General features: G+C 38.3%; 1 protein-coding gene across 2 annotated transcripts; it reads right to left on the bottom strand.

Annotated features, from left to right (window-relative positions):
• Positions 1 to 2,253: 2,253 nt before the first annotated feature.
• Positions 2,254 to 11,563, bottom strand: SYT4 (synaptotagmin 4). Of its 2 annotated transcripts, none has more exons than XM_068177564.1 (4): positions 11,200 to 11,563; positions 7,650 to 8,464; positions 5,921 to 6,041; positions 2,254 to 2,942 (listed from the first exon to the last, which is right to left on the bottom strand). In XM_068177564.1, the coding sequence occupies exons 1-4, from the start codon at positions 11,231 to 11,233 to the stop codon at positions 2,635 to 2,637; spliced, it is 1,278 nt and encodes a 425-aa protein (XP_068033665.1). In that variant the 5' UTR covers positions 11,234 to 11,563; the 3' UTR covers positions 2,254 to 2,634. The 2 variants fall into 2 exon arrangements, with proteins under 2 accessions (XP_068033665.1, XP_068033666.1); XM_068177565.1 differs by having other exon boundaries at positions 7,656 to 8,464.
• Positions 11,564 to 14,339: the final 2,776 nt, after the last annotated feature.

The raw sequence follows: 14,339 nt of genomic DNA, 5'->3' as shown, positions 1-14,339 counted from the left end.
GACCCTTAAGCTGCTATAAAAACTAAAAAAAAAAAAATTTAAAAAATTGGTGACGACTTGTTGGATGCAAAATGAAAGATGATAATCACAGCTCAGCATTAATTCAAAAAGATGAATTGTTATCCCCTAATGTCATATTTTGTGTTCATTGGAGACAGATGATGCCTGTCATCTGAATTTTAGAGATAAGGAACTACTTATGGGCCAGGGTACAAAAACCTCCATCTTTTTTATTTGCAAGATGCCCCAGTCTCTTTGATGCAATCATTTCCAGCTCAGTTCTTTCCTTTTCAGAAATTGTAACAACTCTGATTGTGTCATACTGACCTAAACTCTACCCGTCTCCATTGCATAAAACAATGTTTCCCCCTATCCATGGTCCCAGTGACATTTCTGGGTTGACTCAGGAGAGTTTTGCTCCTTGATTGCACTTCAAACCCCACTGAAGCCTCTGGGCATCTTTCATTTGGTGGCTTTGGATTAGTTCTGCTTGAATGTGGCTGGTAAACTCTAGCCCTTAAGCAGTTAATCAACTTTCTAAAGAAATAATCAAAAAAGATTCCTCTCCTTTATACATACAATACGCGATATTTTACATTTAGCATTATCATAAAAAGCATGTTTATGTTATTTTGAAAATGTATTTTTACAGAAATCTATAAACACTGTTGTATCAAACACATTCTCAAAAACTGGAGAAAATACTGACACAAAACCTGGAAGAGCTTCAATGGAATTCTTCCAGTACTATTTGTCTACTTGCATATTTCATATTTCAGTGTCCTTTCCTGCAAACATAATTTGGCCATATGAGAACAGGTAAAGTAGACAACAAATCCCCAACAGTTTTAAGTAGGACCTAGGTCTGTTGTTTAATGAAAGTAGATTGACATTCAATGTATGTTTGGTTTGTTCTAACCTGGCATGCCCATTTTGCTACCTTTACTTACAATGAGCAGTGCCTTAATTCCCAAGTAGTCTTGTTCACTCCAATGGGATTACACGTGACAAATGATGTATGCAAAAATACTGAAAATGGTTTTCCACTTTTTTAACCCTTCTTATGTCAACAATGAACATCACTATCTTCTTCTTTATATATATTGTACTTGAAAATGAAGTAGTACTAATACTTGCAAACAATTCTGTATCAGAAGTTAGTGCACAAACTTTAGGAAATAATCTGCTTATAGTTGTGCTATAGTTCTGACAGCCTAAAAACCTATCTAGTGTGACCAAGACTAAATTTCACAGGTCTAAATGCTTTATTTGTACACTTGTTATTGTTACACTTGATATTTCCTCAGCCTGACACAATTTAATTTTAAATAGACATGTGTCACACTGACATGAAATCAGGATGCTATTTTCCCTTACTACCACCATTTTCAGTACAGTCAATAATGTACATTAATTCATATAATCAAAGCACTTTCCAAGTACTTTGTCTATAGAATATTGGAGAAATTAGAAAGTGAATTTGATTTCCTCTCCTGCAAAATTTTAAAAATGCACTGGAATTTGTATATTGGTACTGACTGTAATGGCTTTTGTTACAGTCCAGGAGGTTAAACACAGAAAGTTAAACAGCAGAATAAGGTTTTCTTCTTTGTCTCACTATTTGTTTATTCTTTAATGAAACTAAAAAAAAAAAGAAAAATCAAACTATTTTTTAGTACTAGTGAAACATTAAAATATAATCGGTGAAAAGTAATTGATTGTAATATCCTGTATGTTACCTCATCGCAACAGAAATTTTTTTGTATGGCTTGAAGTGTTTAAAGTGTAATATCCTACCTAGAGGAAAAAAATGCAAGCCATCTCTAACCCCAAATTCTAGCTATACTGTAACGTGTACAGTCACCCGTAAAGGAGCCCTTTTAACAAAAAATATGTATGCTAACTTATCATTAGTTTGAAGTATGTATTTATTTTGGTCACTGTAATAAAATAAATTATATATATAAACTCACTAAAAAAGTCCAAGTGTAATTAATTATATAATATTTCGACACACATAAAAAAAATAGTTTTACACAATATGATATGTAAAGCAAAATACTGAAAACGTTAATTCTTTGGGATGATCAAAGCATAAGTAACCAAAACTTACAAATAATGATTAAATTTTCATAAAAGAAGGTTTTTGGTGGAGGGGCAGAAGGAATTTCCCCCCACTACTCACCCTGAATCCCCATGGCTTTTATAGATCCATCCCCTTCCCTAATAAGCCACAGGTGGGTTTTTTTTTTCTGGATATATTGTAGTAAGGTTATCTCCTTCTATATATGAGTCACTAATAAGTGACTTTTTCAAAACATATTTTGTTCTTCTTGAGGTTTATGGTGCTTCAGAATTTACAGGCCACTTAAACTCTAGAAGAATATTAATCTGAACTAATTATGTTAAAGTTTAATGAAATAGAAATTCCATTGTTTACTGTGAAAATTAAGTTACCTTCTCTTCTGATAATTCAAAGTTTATTTCAAACCCCCCGACCCCCTCTGAAAAAAAAAAAAAAAGGAAAATTTTGTATTTAAAAGCTTGTAATTACACATAGCAAAGAAAAAAAAATCTGCTCCTTGCTTATGGAAATATATATAGTTTTTTAAGATCCAACTCCTCTCTAACCTGCTAACCATCACATAACATATGCCATTTGGCAATTTGTCTCCTAGGATATTCACAAATTTCTTTCCAGTGCTCTCCACCTGTTCCTTCTGCTGAAGATCCCAAGGTTAACCGGCCAATGACCTCATTCCTTGACCCCCTATCTGAATCTAAAACCAGAAATTCAATGCTGATATCATCAAGGCCCTCACAAGGAATGTCAAAGACAAACAATTCATTGAACACTGCATTGGGAGTGCACTTCTTCACATGGGTTTTCTTTTTTGAAATTCTCTTCTTGGCATGGTACAGGTTCACTTTGACATAAGGGTCTGCAATGAAAAGAAAGCACACAGATCAGCTATTGAACAGTGTTTACAAATTCCTTGATGCAATTTCCGCAATTATCCAATATAATTGCATCACAATGAGTAGTTGTATCAAGTTATTAAAGATTATTCCTCTCATCCAATTTTTAAATTTTTTTCTTTACACCTGAATTAGCCCCTTTAATTTCCCTTTATGGTCACCAAGATTGTGTTCCAGGCAGGTAGTGAAGTTTAGACTGCGACCAAATACAGATGTTTCCTTCATGAGACAAATCCTGTCCTGCAGTCCATGAAACCAACAACACCTTTACCACATTCAAAGATGGTCTGAAAGTGCACAAAATTCTAAAGGTATCTGAAAAATATGTATCATTACACATTTATGTGTGACAGAAATTTGCTTTTCACACATCCTACTTGGGTATAATCATCAGCACTAATCAAACCCATGAAAAGAAAATCTTCAGAAAGAAGTGAACAAAGTTGGGCTGAGAGAATGGATATGATATTTCTGCTGGGGTCCTATAGAAGTCAATTTACCTCACTAAATTGAGGTCACCAATTGTTATTGAACAAATTTTACACTAAACTTTAAATGTAAGTGTATGTTTTCTGTTGTAATGTGTATCTGTCTTTACACCTGTGCTGTACTACTGTTGAATATGGAAAGGGAAAATGTCCATATTTTTAGCTGCCAATCAACTTTGAGGGTTTGCATTCATCATAATTATTTAATTGTTGTGAGGTTCCTTTGCTATTGTCTTCAATAATGGTTATATTTATTCTTTAAGAGGAGACATTTTAAAAGTCAACCCTTTCAATTACCTTGGCATTTATCAGTGAAATTGTGGGCCTGTTTCCAGGTTCTCATAGTGCAGTGATGAAGTACAAAATCTTCTCTACTGAACCCAGTCAAACATGATATTTTATGTAAACAATTAACCAAGTTAATCATCGAGAGCTCCTGAACATTTTTTTAAATACTGAAGCTGAACAGTATTTACACATTTTATGTCACAGTTATCAGACTGAAAGGGTTGGATGAGTAAAAGTTATGTTTTTCCTTGAATTGACAATAGTGTACCAGAAGTGGAGTGTAATAGAATACCTCTTCACTTTCATATTCTATTACCATAATGAACATTTCAAAACCAGGGCTGAATAAAAACACTCACTGGCTTCGAAATTATTGTATGTCATACAAGCATTAGAAATAGAAAAATCAGTATTAATCGGTGGATTCATACTGGTTTCCATTTCTTTTTAGAGAGAAATTTCTCTCACCTTTGACCAGCTACTGGATAAGTCTAAAGAGTTCCACTTGATTTTATTGGGCTAATAAAGGTCACTCAGCCCAAGTGACCAAGGAAATCAAGGAGATTGTGAAAATGGAAGAGTTTCTGACTGTAAAAAAAATTCCCTCTTCAAAAGGAGGTTGAATTGTGGAATTGTTTATTTTATCCCATAGAAACACCACTTCACTCTTCTCCTTTTCCAAGGTTAATGTTGGCGTGAGGGGAAAGTCACAGAGGAAATTTTGACTGTCCTGAGTGCAGTATGCTACTGACACCCAAATATCTATTGCACCTGGCCTTATTGATAAATAGAAAATAATGGAAACCTGTTTAAATGGAGTAGGAGTCCAGGTGCAACATGGCTGCCTGCAGAAATTCCCATTATAGTCAGCAAGGCTCTCCTGAGAGATGCAGGAAATGCAAACAAATTTTACAGCTTTACTTGTAAAAGCTGCAGTAAACAATGGATGTTCCATAGGGTCCATGTGGATGCTGTGACTAGAAGGGTTTTTTTTACCAATTTGTTTTCCCATCTGGGTAAACATCAGGCAGGTCTGTTGAGATCAGCTGATTGTCATGTTGGCTTCATGAAGCCACCACTATCTCCTGTGACTTTGGGGTTGATTTTTAAAGTACATATCCTCTCCTTTAGACAAGTAAATTGTTGGGCTCCATATGCATAATTTCTCCTTCTGATATGTGAAAAAAATTTAGATCAAAAGGAAGATTTAAATGGAGCTTGATGAGAGTTACTTATAGGTTTGTTGAATTGGGTTCAGGATAGGCTAACTTTTCAGCTAAATTGCAGTATGAAAAATAAAAGCACTGTATTATTGGCTGCAGTGATAATTATTCAATGTTTCCCAAAACTACTTCCTCTTCTGCTTCTTTCATAATATTGAGTGAAATGAAAAACTATAAGTTCTATAAAGAAACTGCAGCAGATGTGGTAGTACAGCTCTTTTTTATGTACTGTTGTTTTTGTGTGACAGTCTTATATACAGGACATTAAAGTTTATACTGTTATTATGTTATATACCCTTAATGTGTCTTCTATGTGCATTTCTAGAATTGGCTTCAGAGGAGGTTCCACTGAATGAGAAATGGCAGCAGACAAGGAGAAGAGCGCATAAAACCTGATCCCTCTTAGCACACCCCAAGTCTGGCTCACAATAAAGCATGTGTGTCATGCTGCAGCCTCCTCCCAGCACTGACACAGCTCACCTTTTCACCTTGCCAAAAAAATGTTAGTTCTCAGTGGGCCAAATTCAACACAGAGGTAAGAGTCTGCTTTTCTTCTGAGATAAATTATATGATGATCTCAGTCAATACTGAACTTCTACAAATAAACTCATTTTTTGTCATAAATAAAAGCTTTCATTATCTGCAAACAACATCCCACGCTTATGGCAGATGGGTTCTGTTCAAGACAATCATAAAACTCATTGGTTTCCACTGCTAACAGATGTCACCATTTTTTGATGTGATTGAAGAAAAAATTTGTAAAATACATACCCTGGAAATAAAGCATTGACCTAGATATGAATTGAATGAATAGGCTGTAAATAATAGAAACACCTTTTCTGCATGTATGGAATATTTTTAGTCTTTGAAATGCCATATTTCAGCTGTCTTCTGTCATTATGTTCTATATTCTTAGGACATATTCATGATTAAAACCATTACCTGATAATCCTGATACATCAGATTTAGGTAGATGCCTGGCTTTTAGAACAACGACAGTAAGTGTGTTTGTTGTAGATTGATAACAGAGAGAGACCAGTAATTCTCCACGACCAGATGATTTCTGAGGAAATTAAAGGAAAAACACAAAAAAAGGAATAAAACTATTTATAAGCATTTATATTGACCAAGTTTTAAACCAGAGTCAAAGAGGTTTATGAAATGTCACAGAAGTATATGGTCTGAAGCTGTGTAAAAGGACATACCATACATAGCTATTCTGATTTACATAGTGATTATAATTTCCTTCTGTATTAGTTATATAACTTTTCCTGTGATTGGTTATCAGATTGAATAAAATTAAAAAATAAATGGGTAATATAAGTTGACATGACATCACTACCTTTAGAGAGTAGAAACGAAATCCGGAGGAAAAAAATTTCAGCTAAAAAATAAACTTATCTTAAGTAAAGCAAAATTCCATGAAGATATAATGGAGAGAAAAATCTAGTACAAGTAAAGAAAAAATATTTGGTAAAGAATTTCAGACAGGGAGGATTCAAACTCTCAGTGAAATCTTACCCCTTGACACTCTCTAAAGCAGTATGATATACATGAAGTAAAGGTGAGATCAAAAATTTTCTCTATCATTATTTGATTTGAATTTGCAGGAGTAGTTTATTTCAAAGGGAGAAGGAAGGCAAGGAAGACAAGAGAAGATATTACCTTATACACCAGAAAATCCAATAAGTTAGCAACAAAAGATTGGTGACATATTTGTTGCCATAGAGTGATAGAATTGCAAAATAACAGTATTAGCTATATGTTGCCTAGTAGACATTTATTTTATTTGGCAGTATGCTTGTAATTTGAAACCAATCATGTTGAAAGTCAATACACATTCCACTTCCTTTAGCAGAGATTTAAGAGATGTGTGTGTGATGCCTGTGCATTTCTGTGGTTCAGTTGGGGTGGTTGCAAACGACCCTTACATTCTGAGCTGAGACAACACAGCATTAAATATTTTTGTCCCAATAAAGTCAGGAAGTTTTGTTGCTAACTCCAGCAAGTCTATGGCTTCACTCTTAGTACCTTTAGTAAAGCTGCAGCCTGTATCACAATTCGTGAGAGACAAGGTGGTGACAGCACCAATGTGCAAGAACATGCTACAACACCAACAATATGGTCTCTAGCAGGTCCCACTTCCCTAACTAAAGACAACCTACATTCCTTAAGAATGTGCTACACAACCCATGCAGCTGATATTTCCATTGACTTCAGTAAGATTTAAGAAAGAATATAAAATATGAAAGGGGACGAAAGAGAAAGAGAATATATATAAAAACATAAATGTTTTTATTCTTTCATATAAAAGCAATTAAAAGCAAATCAGTGGGGATTGAATCTGTTTGACCTAAATGGAATTGGTCCACTCGAGCCTGCTGGACTAAATGAATAAGAAATTAGAGCTTAGGGCATTAGCAATTTCTTTCAACATGCTTGTTGGAATGTTTTTTTAGTTTGTTTTTTTTTGTTTGTTTTGTTTGTTTGTTTGTTTTTGGTTTTTTTAAATTGCATTTGTGTAATGGCTTCATCACACTGCCATTAGGAAAGCATCTCAGGAACTGCATGGTGAGCTTTTTGGCTTTTCTTTCCAAGATAGCAGCAGCATTACACAAGAATCATAGCTAACCCTATCACATTTTCAAACTTTGAATAAAAAAGATGTTACCCTAACATTTCTTTTGATGATCTCTCTGTCCATTAGCAGCCTTCCTTCCGAGAGTTCAATTCCAGCGAGGGGGATGAGGACTTCTCCAATGACATCATCTCTGGAAAATCTGTCAAAGCTCAAGACCATGAAGTGAAGCGTTAAGTCTTGAATTTGGCTGTAGGGGATCCCATAAAATGTAAAAGTCTCATCGAAAGCTGGGTCTAAGGTTTTTCTCAGCACCCTGGTTTTCACCTTATGCTTTTTCTCAGGCAAGATTGTCATTTTGATGTAGGGATCAGAAGTCATTGACTGTTCATCCATTGCTGGCAGCCCACGAGCTTCTTTGATGTTCACTACAAATGCTTTTTTCTCGAAGTTGTACTCTAAGGAGAAAAAGAGAGTTCCTAGCTTGTCTTGTTTATCTTCAGATGACAGAGAAGTGATGGATTTTAAGCTATCAGGGGATACAGAATCTTTTTTCCTTTCTGCAAAGTGCTTAGGAGATGAATTTTCAAGATCTGGAGAGCCCTGCATTTTTGTGGTTGTTTTGGGGAAATTGCCATTTAGATCTCTCTTCTCCAGGTCAAGATGGAGAGAGTTCTTTGGCATTGCTGGTTTGTTCTTTGCTTCACTTTTATCATCTGCTCCAAACTTCTTCTTGCTGTTGAGATTCTCGGGGTAAATATCAACCCCCTTCAGAACATGGACAAACTTGTATGGAGGGGTCTTATTGGACTTGGAAGATTTGCGTTGGCAGCAGATCCAAGCAAAGAGGGAGACAGAGAAGACAAGGCCAAATGCACTAAAGATCCCAACCACTGTAGGAATTTCATCTGCAAATTAAATAAATAGCAACAAGCGCATAAGCAGCAGTACCTTGAATTCTGCATGATGTTTAATAAAGCAATAATTTAGCAAAACAAACTGGTATCAGATGGTGATATCAGCAGGATTGACAGACTGGAAGTGCTCTGCATTGTACACATTGCTCGCCACCTGCAGGCACCAATGTGCAGTCCCACTCTGACGCATGCTTGTTATGCTAGTATTTTTCCATACACGGAGAGTTAGGGAGGAAAATACTATTCCCATCCTAATAATAATCACTGTTTGTAATTTCTCTACTGTCTCAACCCTCTGTGTGTAGTTTTTTTGCTCATATGTTTGTGAATAATACCAGCTCTCAGCTGTTTTCAGCTTTGGGTTTATCGTGGTTTGTTGGTTAGCTAAAACACACTCTAAATATATATTACATATAGATACATCATCTGCTTTCCATAGTGTTTCCTAGAGTACTTTGTGCACTCAATTAGCAATTTTTTATGGTCTGATACCATAATTGCCTGTAGGTATCTCTTGAAAGAAGTGAGTTTAATTGGAGGTTATAGCACTCAACAGTTTCACTGGGATTTTCAATACTTTGCAGGAAGAAGCCTATCAAGAAAATTTAGAATAATTATATAGCGTCTTTTCCAAATGGATGTGACGTTAGGTAGCACATATGAGTTCAAAGCTGAAAAAATTTTGTTAAGTTTATCATTGATAACCACTAAGCTTTACATTTAAGATACTGAAGCAAAGCTTATGGGGAGTTTACAGAAAGGGTCAGTACTTCTTAGGAGTATATAAGAAAAAACATTGAAACATAATTCCCTACAGTTTTAATATGAATGCTATACTTACACTGAACAAAGAGAAACCTGAGCAAGTGTTACAACCCCCATTGCCAAGTGGATATATTATTTACATATGGAGTATCATTAGCCCTTCAAAGCATGCATTGAAGGGTAAATGAGCACAACTAATTAGAAATCCAATTTTGCCCATAAGTAACATTACTAAGTGAGTTTCAACCTCCCACAATGTAACAATCACAGCTTAACCTTTATTCCCCGCAACAGTGGATGCACACTAGAATATTAATGTCGTGGCATTGTTTATGCATAAAGGCTATTATGTAACAGTTCAGTTTCTCTCTGGTCATTCCGGAGGAGTAAAGGAGAACTATGCCCCTGTCCTACTAAATCAGTTTCATCCAGTCAAAAGCTGAGCAGATAAATGTGCTGCCAATACACCGTTGCTTTTTAGTGTGATGATTCAGAGAAAGAAATCTACAACAATACTATTAGAGCAAAGTAGGACGTAATGTTCCAGCTCAGAAAGGATCAGGCCTGGCTATTAATTTTTTATGACAGCTTTCCTGATGACTACAAGCTGTACTGGTCTATATACTTAATTGCAACAACTTAATGAAATGACTGACAACCATATACATAATCAAAAAGTATTTTTCCTAACTTAAGCATGTGATTTTGAGTTTCAAGAATTCCCTGGGCTACAGTAATTTAAATATATATGGTATAAAATAGAAAGCCAAAAGTAACTTAAAACTAATGAGAATACTTTAGTATCATTTAAGAATGGTTTGTACATTTACAATACTTTCTCATTAGATAATAGACTTTTTATAGTAATGGATATTATACTCTAATTCTACAACTACTGAAAGTAATGGTAGAATCAATTTGATGTTTAAAATATTAATTATCTTTCTTAAATAAGTAATTAGACAAACATGATGTCACGAGTGTGGTTAGAAACCTCAAGTGGGTAGAATAGGAAAGAAGATGAAATGGGAACTAAAATTGTCTTATATTTACAACTATTTGTGTCACAAAAATAATTTCTTGCTTTTGTCATGATCAACTGGTTAACATTCAAGGCAGTGCATTAATAGCAAACATCACCTACTGACTCTGGGAGAAGTTATTATTCCAGTTATGTGATATAAATCTGGAATCTCTTCACTAAGTCAGTGGAATGATCCTTGAATCAAACCACTGCTAAAGCAAGCATAATGTAGCCTAGAGTCAATATTTGCAAAGCAGAGTTCAGAAATGTTCCCTTTTACTGCTTTTCTCACTAAAATAACTTATGTATGCATTTTATAAGTGCACATACAGGACTGCTTCTGAAACTTCTGGTACCTCACTACATCCAGGGCATAGAAATTAAAAAACTGAAAAGTTCATTGTCATCTTTGTTATTCTCATTGAAACCAGGTTGGTTAAGATGCAGCTGTTCGGTTAGAAACACTGAAATCCTGTATTTTCATCTTCCTAGCAATGTCCTTTCACTTTAACTAATGATTGACCTACAATAAGAATAAAAGGAATTACAGTTATTTCAATAATTACTTCAACAAAGATTTTCTCTGTGGCACAAGATGCATTTACATCATGTAACTCTTGGTGCACATTACTTTAACAGAGACGCAGAAAACAACCCCAAACCTCTCTCATCCAAAACCGCACCTAACAAAAATCTCTTTATCTCTTCCGGTACTTTACTAGGGAAGAGGAACAGGGAGGCACTAAGGAAGAGATATTAGGGAAAGAAAGAAAATTCACACAACTTCTGAGACCTGACGAAAACTGGGGGGGAAATCAGGTCCCTCCCAACAAGCTGCTTGCTGGGAGGCACCGGGAGGCTCAGCAGAGGCTGCTCTTCTCCCGGGGAGGGGAGCATCTCCCGGCTCTTCGGGTGCAGGGAGCCGGGGTGCGCTTACCGAACTGCTGGCGGCTGTCCGCTATCGGAGCCATGTTGGTGGTGAGCGATGTCCGCGGTGCTGGAGCCGCTGTCCGCGGTGCTGGAGCCGCTGTCCGCGGTGCTGGAGCCGCTGTCCGCGGTGCTGGAGCCGCTGTCCGCGGTGCTGGAGCCGCTGTCCGCGGGGCTGGAGCCGCCTCCCCGGATGCCAAGTGACTCGCCCGGAGCACTGAGCTCACTGTCCTGCTGTCCCCTTGCTCTCTGCTCTCACGGCACCCGGGTAACCGTCTTTGCCAGCGCAGTTAAAAAAAAAAAAAAAAAAATCAAAGAGAGGAAGAAAAGAAACAACAACAAAAACCACCCAAAACCCGGAGACACGAGCAGTGGGGACAGTAGAGGACGAGGCTGCGACGGGACTGGAGGAGAGGGGGGAGGGGAACCTTCGGTCCTCCCCTTTGCACACTGATTTGCAACCCCCTTCCTGTTTTGGCTCTTCTGAGTAGCTCTGCTCTGAGACTGAGTACGTGGTTGAAACCCAAATTGACGCAATCCTGACGCTACAGGGCTGAAATCAGCACCTTTCCCGCCTCCCTCCCCCCCTCCCTAGCCACCACACCCTCCCTCCCTTCCTCTCTGTCTCTCTCTCTCCCTTCCCACACCCTCCTCCTCCCCCTCTCCCCGTCCCTGTCTTGGGATTGAACACGCACTCATCGATTATTTTAACTGCCTTGCTGCAGGTTATGAGCTCCCCCACACACCCCTCTACCGGACACAGACAGTGAAATGGCAATGTCTGTGATTCAGTGCACCCTCTGAAAGACATGGGTGTGCATCTTTTGCCAGGGTAAGATCTATTTATTTGCTTAATTAACTATCAGCTGTGCATGTTACAACAAAAACGTGAAAGAGTTGCCAACCTGAGAGAGTCCAGACACCTCGGCTCCAGCTGCAGGGCACACGTTTTTCCTATGACTGACGTGATACATTTACTGAATTTGAGTCATGAAAACTCCGGATGTGACTTGTCCCTGTGCCTCCTCCGTTCTTCCTCCCGACATCCACCCCCACATAAACATACAGTCCCTAGTTCGGAAATCCTCTTGATCTTCCTGCAGGTCTGGGAAAGAGATGAGTTTACTTCTAGATTTTACTGGTTTAGATGTCTTGTCTCCAAGTGTGAACTGAGAATGCGGTGGGGAGACGGGGAAAGTGTGGCAGAGAGGAGAAATGTGGGGGGAACAGGACGAGAAATCAGGGCTGCCTGTAACTAGAACATCTACAGTGTATAATAAACCAAGCTAGCTCCTTGTGAAACAGAGCTGCAAAAGCCAGCACCTGGCATCTGACTCCTCCTGGATTCAAATGGAAGTATAGCAGCAAGGTTTGGAGCTAATTCTTCTGCATAAATGGGAAACAGGTGTTGTTGCTTCTCTGAATAACAAAATCCAGATGCAGACATTGTCTGGCATGACCTTACTCCATGGTCAGCCACCTGGAAGCTAGTATGTCTTGCCCCATTTCAAAGCACATTCTCCCTTCTCAGTGAAGTCAGTGAAGCTCCTGGGATTTTAGAAAAATTAAAGGAGGAAGATCATTGAATCATAGAATATCTTGAGTTTGGAAGGTCCTGCAAAGATCATCAAAGTAAAACTTCTGGCCCTGAGTAGAACACACCTAGAATCCCACTGTGTGCCTGAGAGCAATGTCAAAATGCTTCTTGAACTCTGCCAGGTTTGGTTCTATGACTACTGTCCTGAGAAACCTGTTCCAGTGCCCAGCCACTATTTGGGGGAAGAGCCTTTTCCAAACATGCAGCATAAACTTCCATGACTGAGCTTCAGGCTTTTCCCTCATGTTCTGTCATTGGTCACCACAGAGAAGTGATCAGTGCCTGACCCTCTGCTGCTTCTCATGAGAAATATACAGAGTTTATATATGGTTATGTACAGTGATAATGTTCCCCCTCAGCCTCCTCTTTTCCAGCTGAACAGACCAAGGGTCCTCAACCATTTCTCATACTGTTACACCTTTGGATCCTCCACCATTCTCATAGCCCTCCGTTGGATACCCTGTAAGACCTTTGTCTCTTTCCTTTACCATGGCAAGCAAAACTGCTCACATCATTCAGGGTGAGGCAGCCCAGACCAGAGCAGAGTGGGACAATCCCCTCCCTTGCCCAGCTGCTGATGTTGGGCCTGATGTCCCCAGGACAGGGATGTCCCTCCTGACTGCCAGGGCACTGCTGGCTCAAGTTCCACTTGCCACTGACCAGGACCCCAGGTCCCTTTCCATGGCACTGCTTTCCAGGACCTCATCCCCCAGTCTCTCTCCATACACCCAGGGTTGCCCTATCACAGGTGCAAATCTGGCATTTTCCCTTGTTGAACTTCATACAGTTGGTGATTTCCCATCTCTGTCATTTGTTAAGGTCTCTCTGCCCTTGAAGGAGTCAACAGCTCCTCCCAACTTAGTATTGCTGGCAAACTTAGCCTCCCTTTAAGTCAACATGTCAAGCTGGTGTAAAAACACAGCTGAATGAAGCGCCTGGCATATCCCGGGTCTTGAGAATCCATTGGTTATTATTGGTTTTGTTTATCTGCTTCTGCTATACCTTCAGCAACTGGATCTCAGTATACAGCTTCAAAATTCTTGCAGGAACAACTGCACCCACTACCCACTAATCATCATTACATCCCACTCCTTTTAATAAAGTGCAGAGTATAGCTTGCCACCACTGTTCCCCTTACAAACACCTGGAGTACAACGAATTTGGGTATAAGAAGACTCAAGAAACTGTTGTAGAGCTCTTTTTTGGTTTATTTTGGCAGCAAAATTTGATTTGGAATCTTTTGATTCACATGTTGGCACAAATCCAAGCAAATGTGGCTCAATTTCTTTATTCTTTCTGGCAATCCTCATTCCCCTAGCCCTGCTATCCACTTCTCTTTCCCTGTCCAAAATCCAGACTTGCTCAAAATGTGGCGACACTGAAAGCAACCACATTTGATTTTAGACTACATTCCAAGTATATGAACCTTTGGACTTGACTGAAATAAACAAAATCCTAAAAAAAATTTGGAGTTACACACATACAACTGGATTATTGGATTATTATAAATTATGATGTCTGGACTTTAAAAACAAAGGACTGAGAATCGATAT

This window comes from Anomalospiza imberbis, chromosome Z (genome assembly GCF_031753505.1).
Source record: "Anomalospiza imberbis isolate Cuckoo-Finch-1a 21T00152 chromosome Z, ASM3175350v1, whole genome shotgun sequence".
NCBI classification, from domain to species: domain Eukaryota; kingdom Metazoa; phylum Chordata; class Aves; order Passeriformes; family Viduidae; genus Anomalospiza; species Anomalospiza imberbis.
The sequence above is the reverse complement of the archived record's forward strand: the minus strand, read 5'-3'. Positions and strand labels throughout refer to the sequence as shown.

Coding starts and splice junctions, on each gene's coding strand:
- SYT4 (XM_068177564.1), bottom strand. CDS start 11,233: ATGGCTCCGATAGCGGACAGCCGCCAGCAGTTCG. Junction 8,465..11,199: donor GGACAGCCGCCAGCAGTTCG/GTAAGCGCACCC, acceptor TTTAATTTGCAG/ATGAAATTCCTACAGTGGTT. Junction 6,042..7,649: donor TCATCAAAAGAAATGTTAGG/GTAACATCTTTT, acceptor TAATTTCCTCAG/AAATCATCTGGTCGTGGAGA.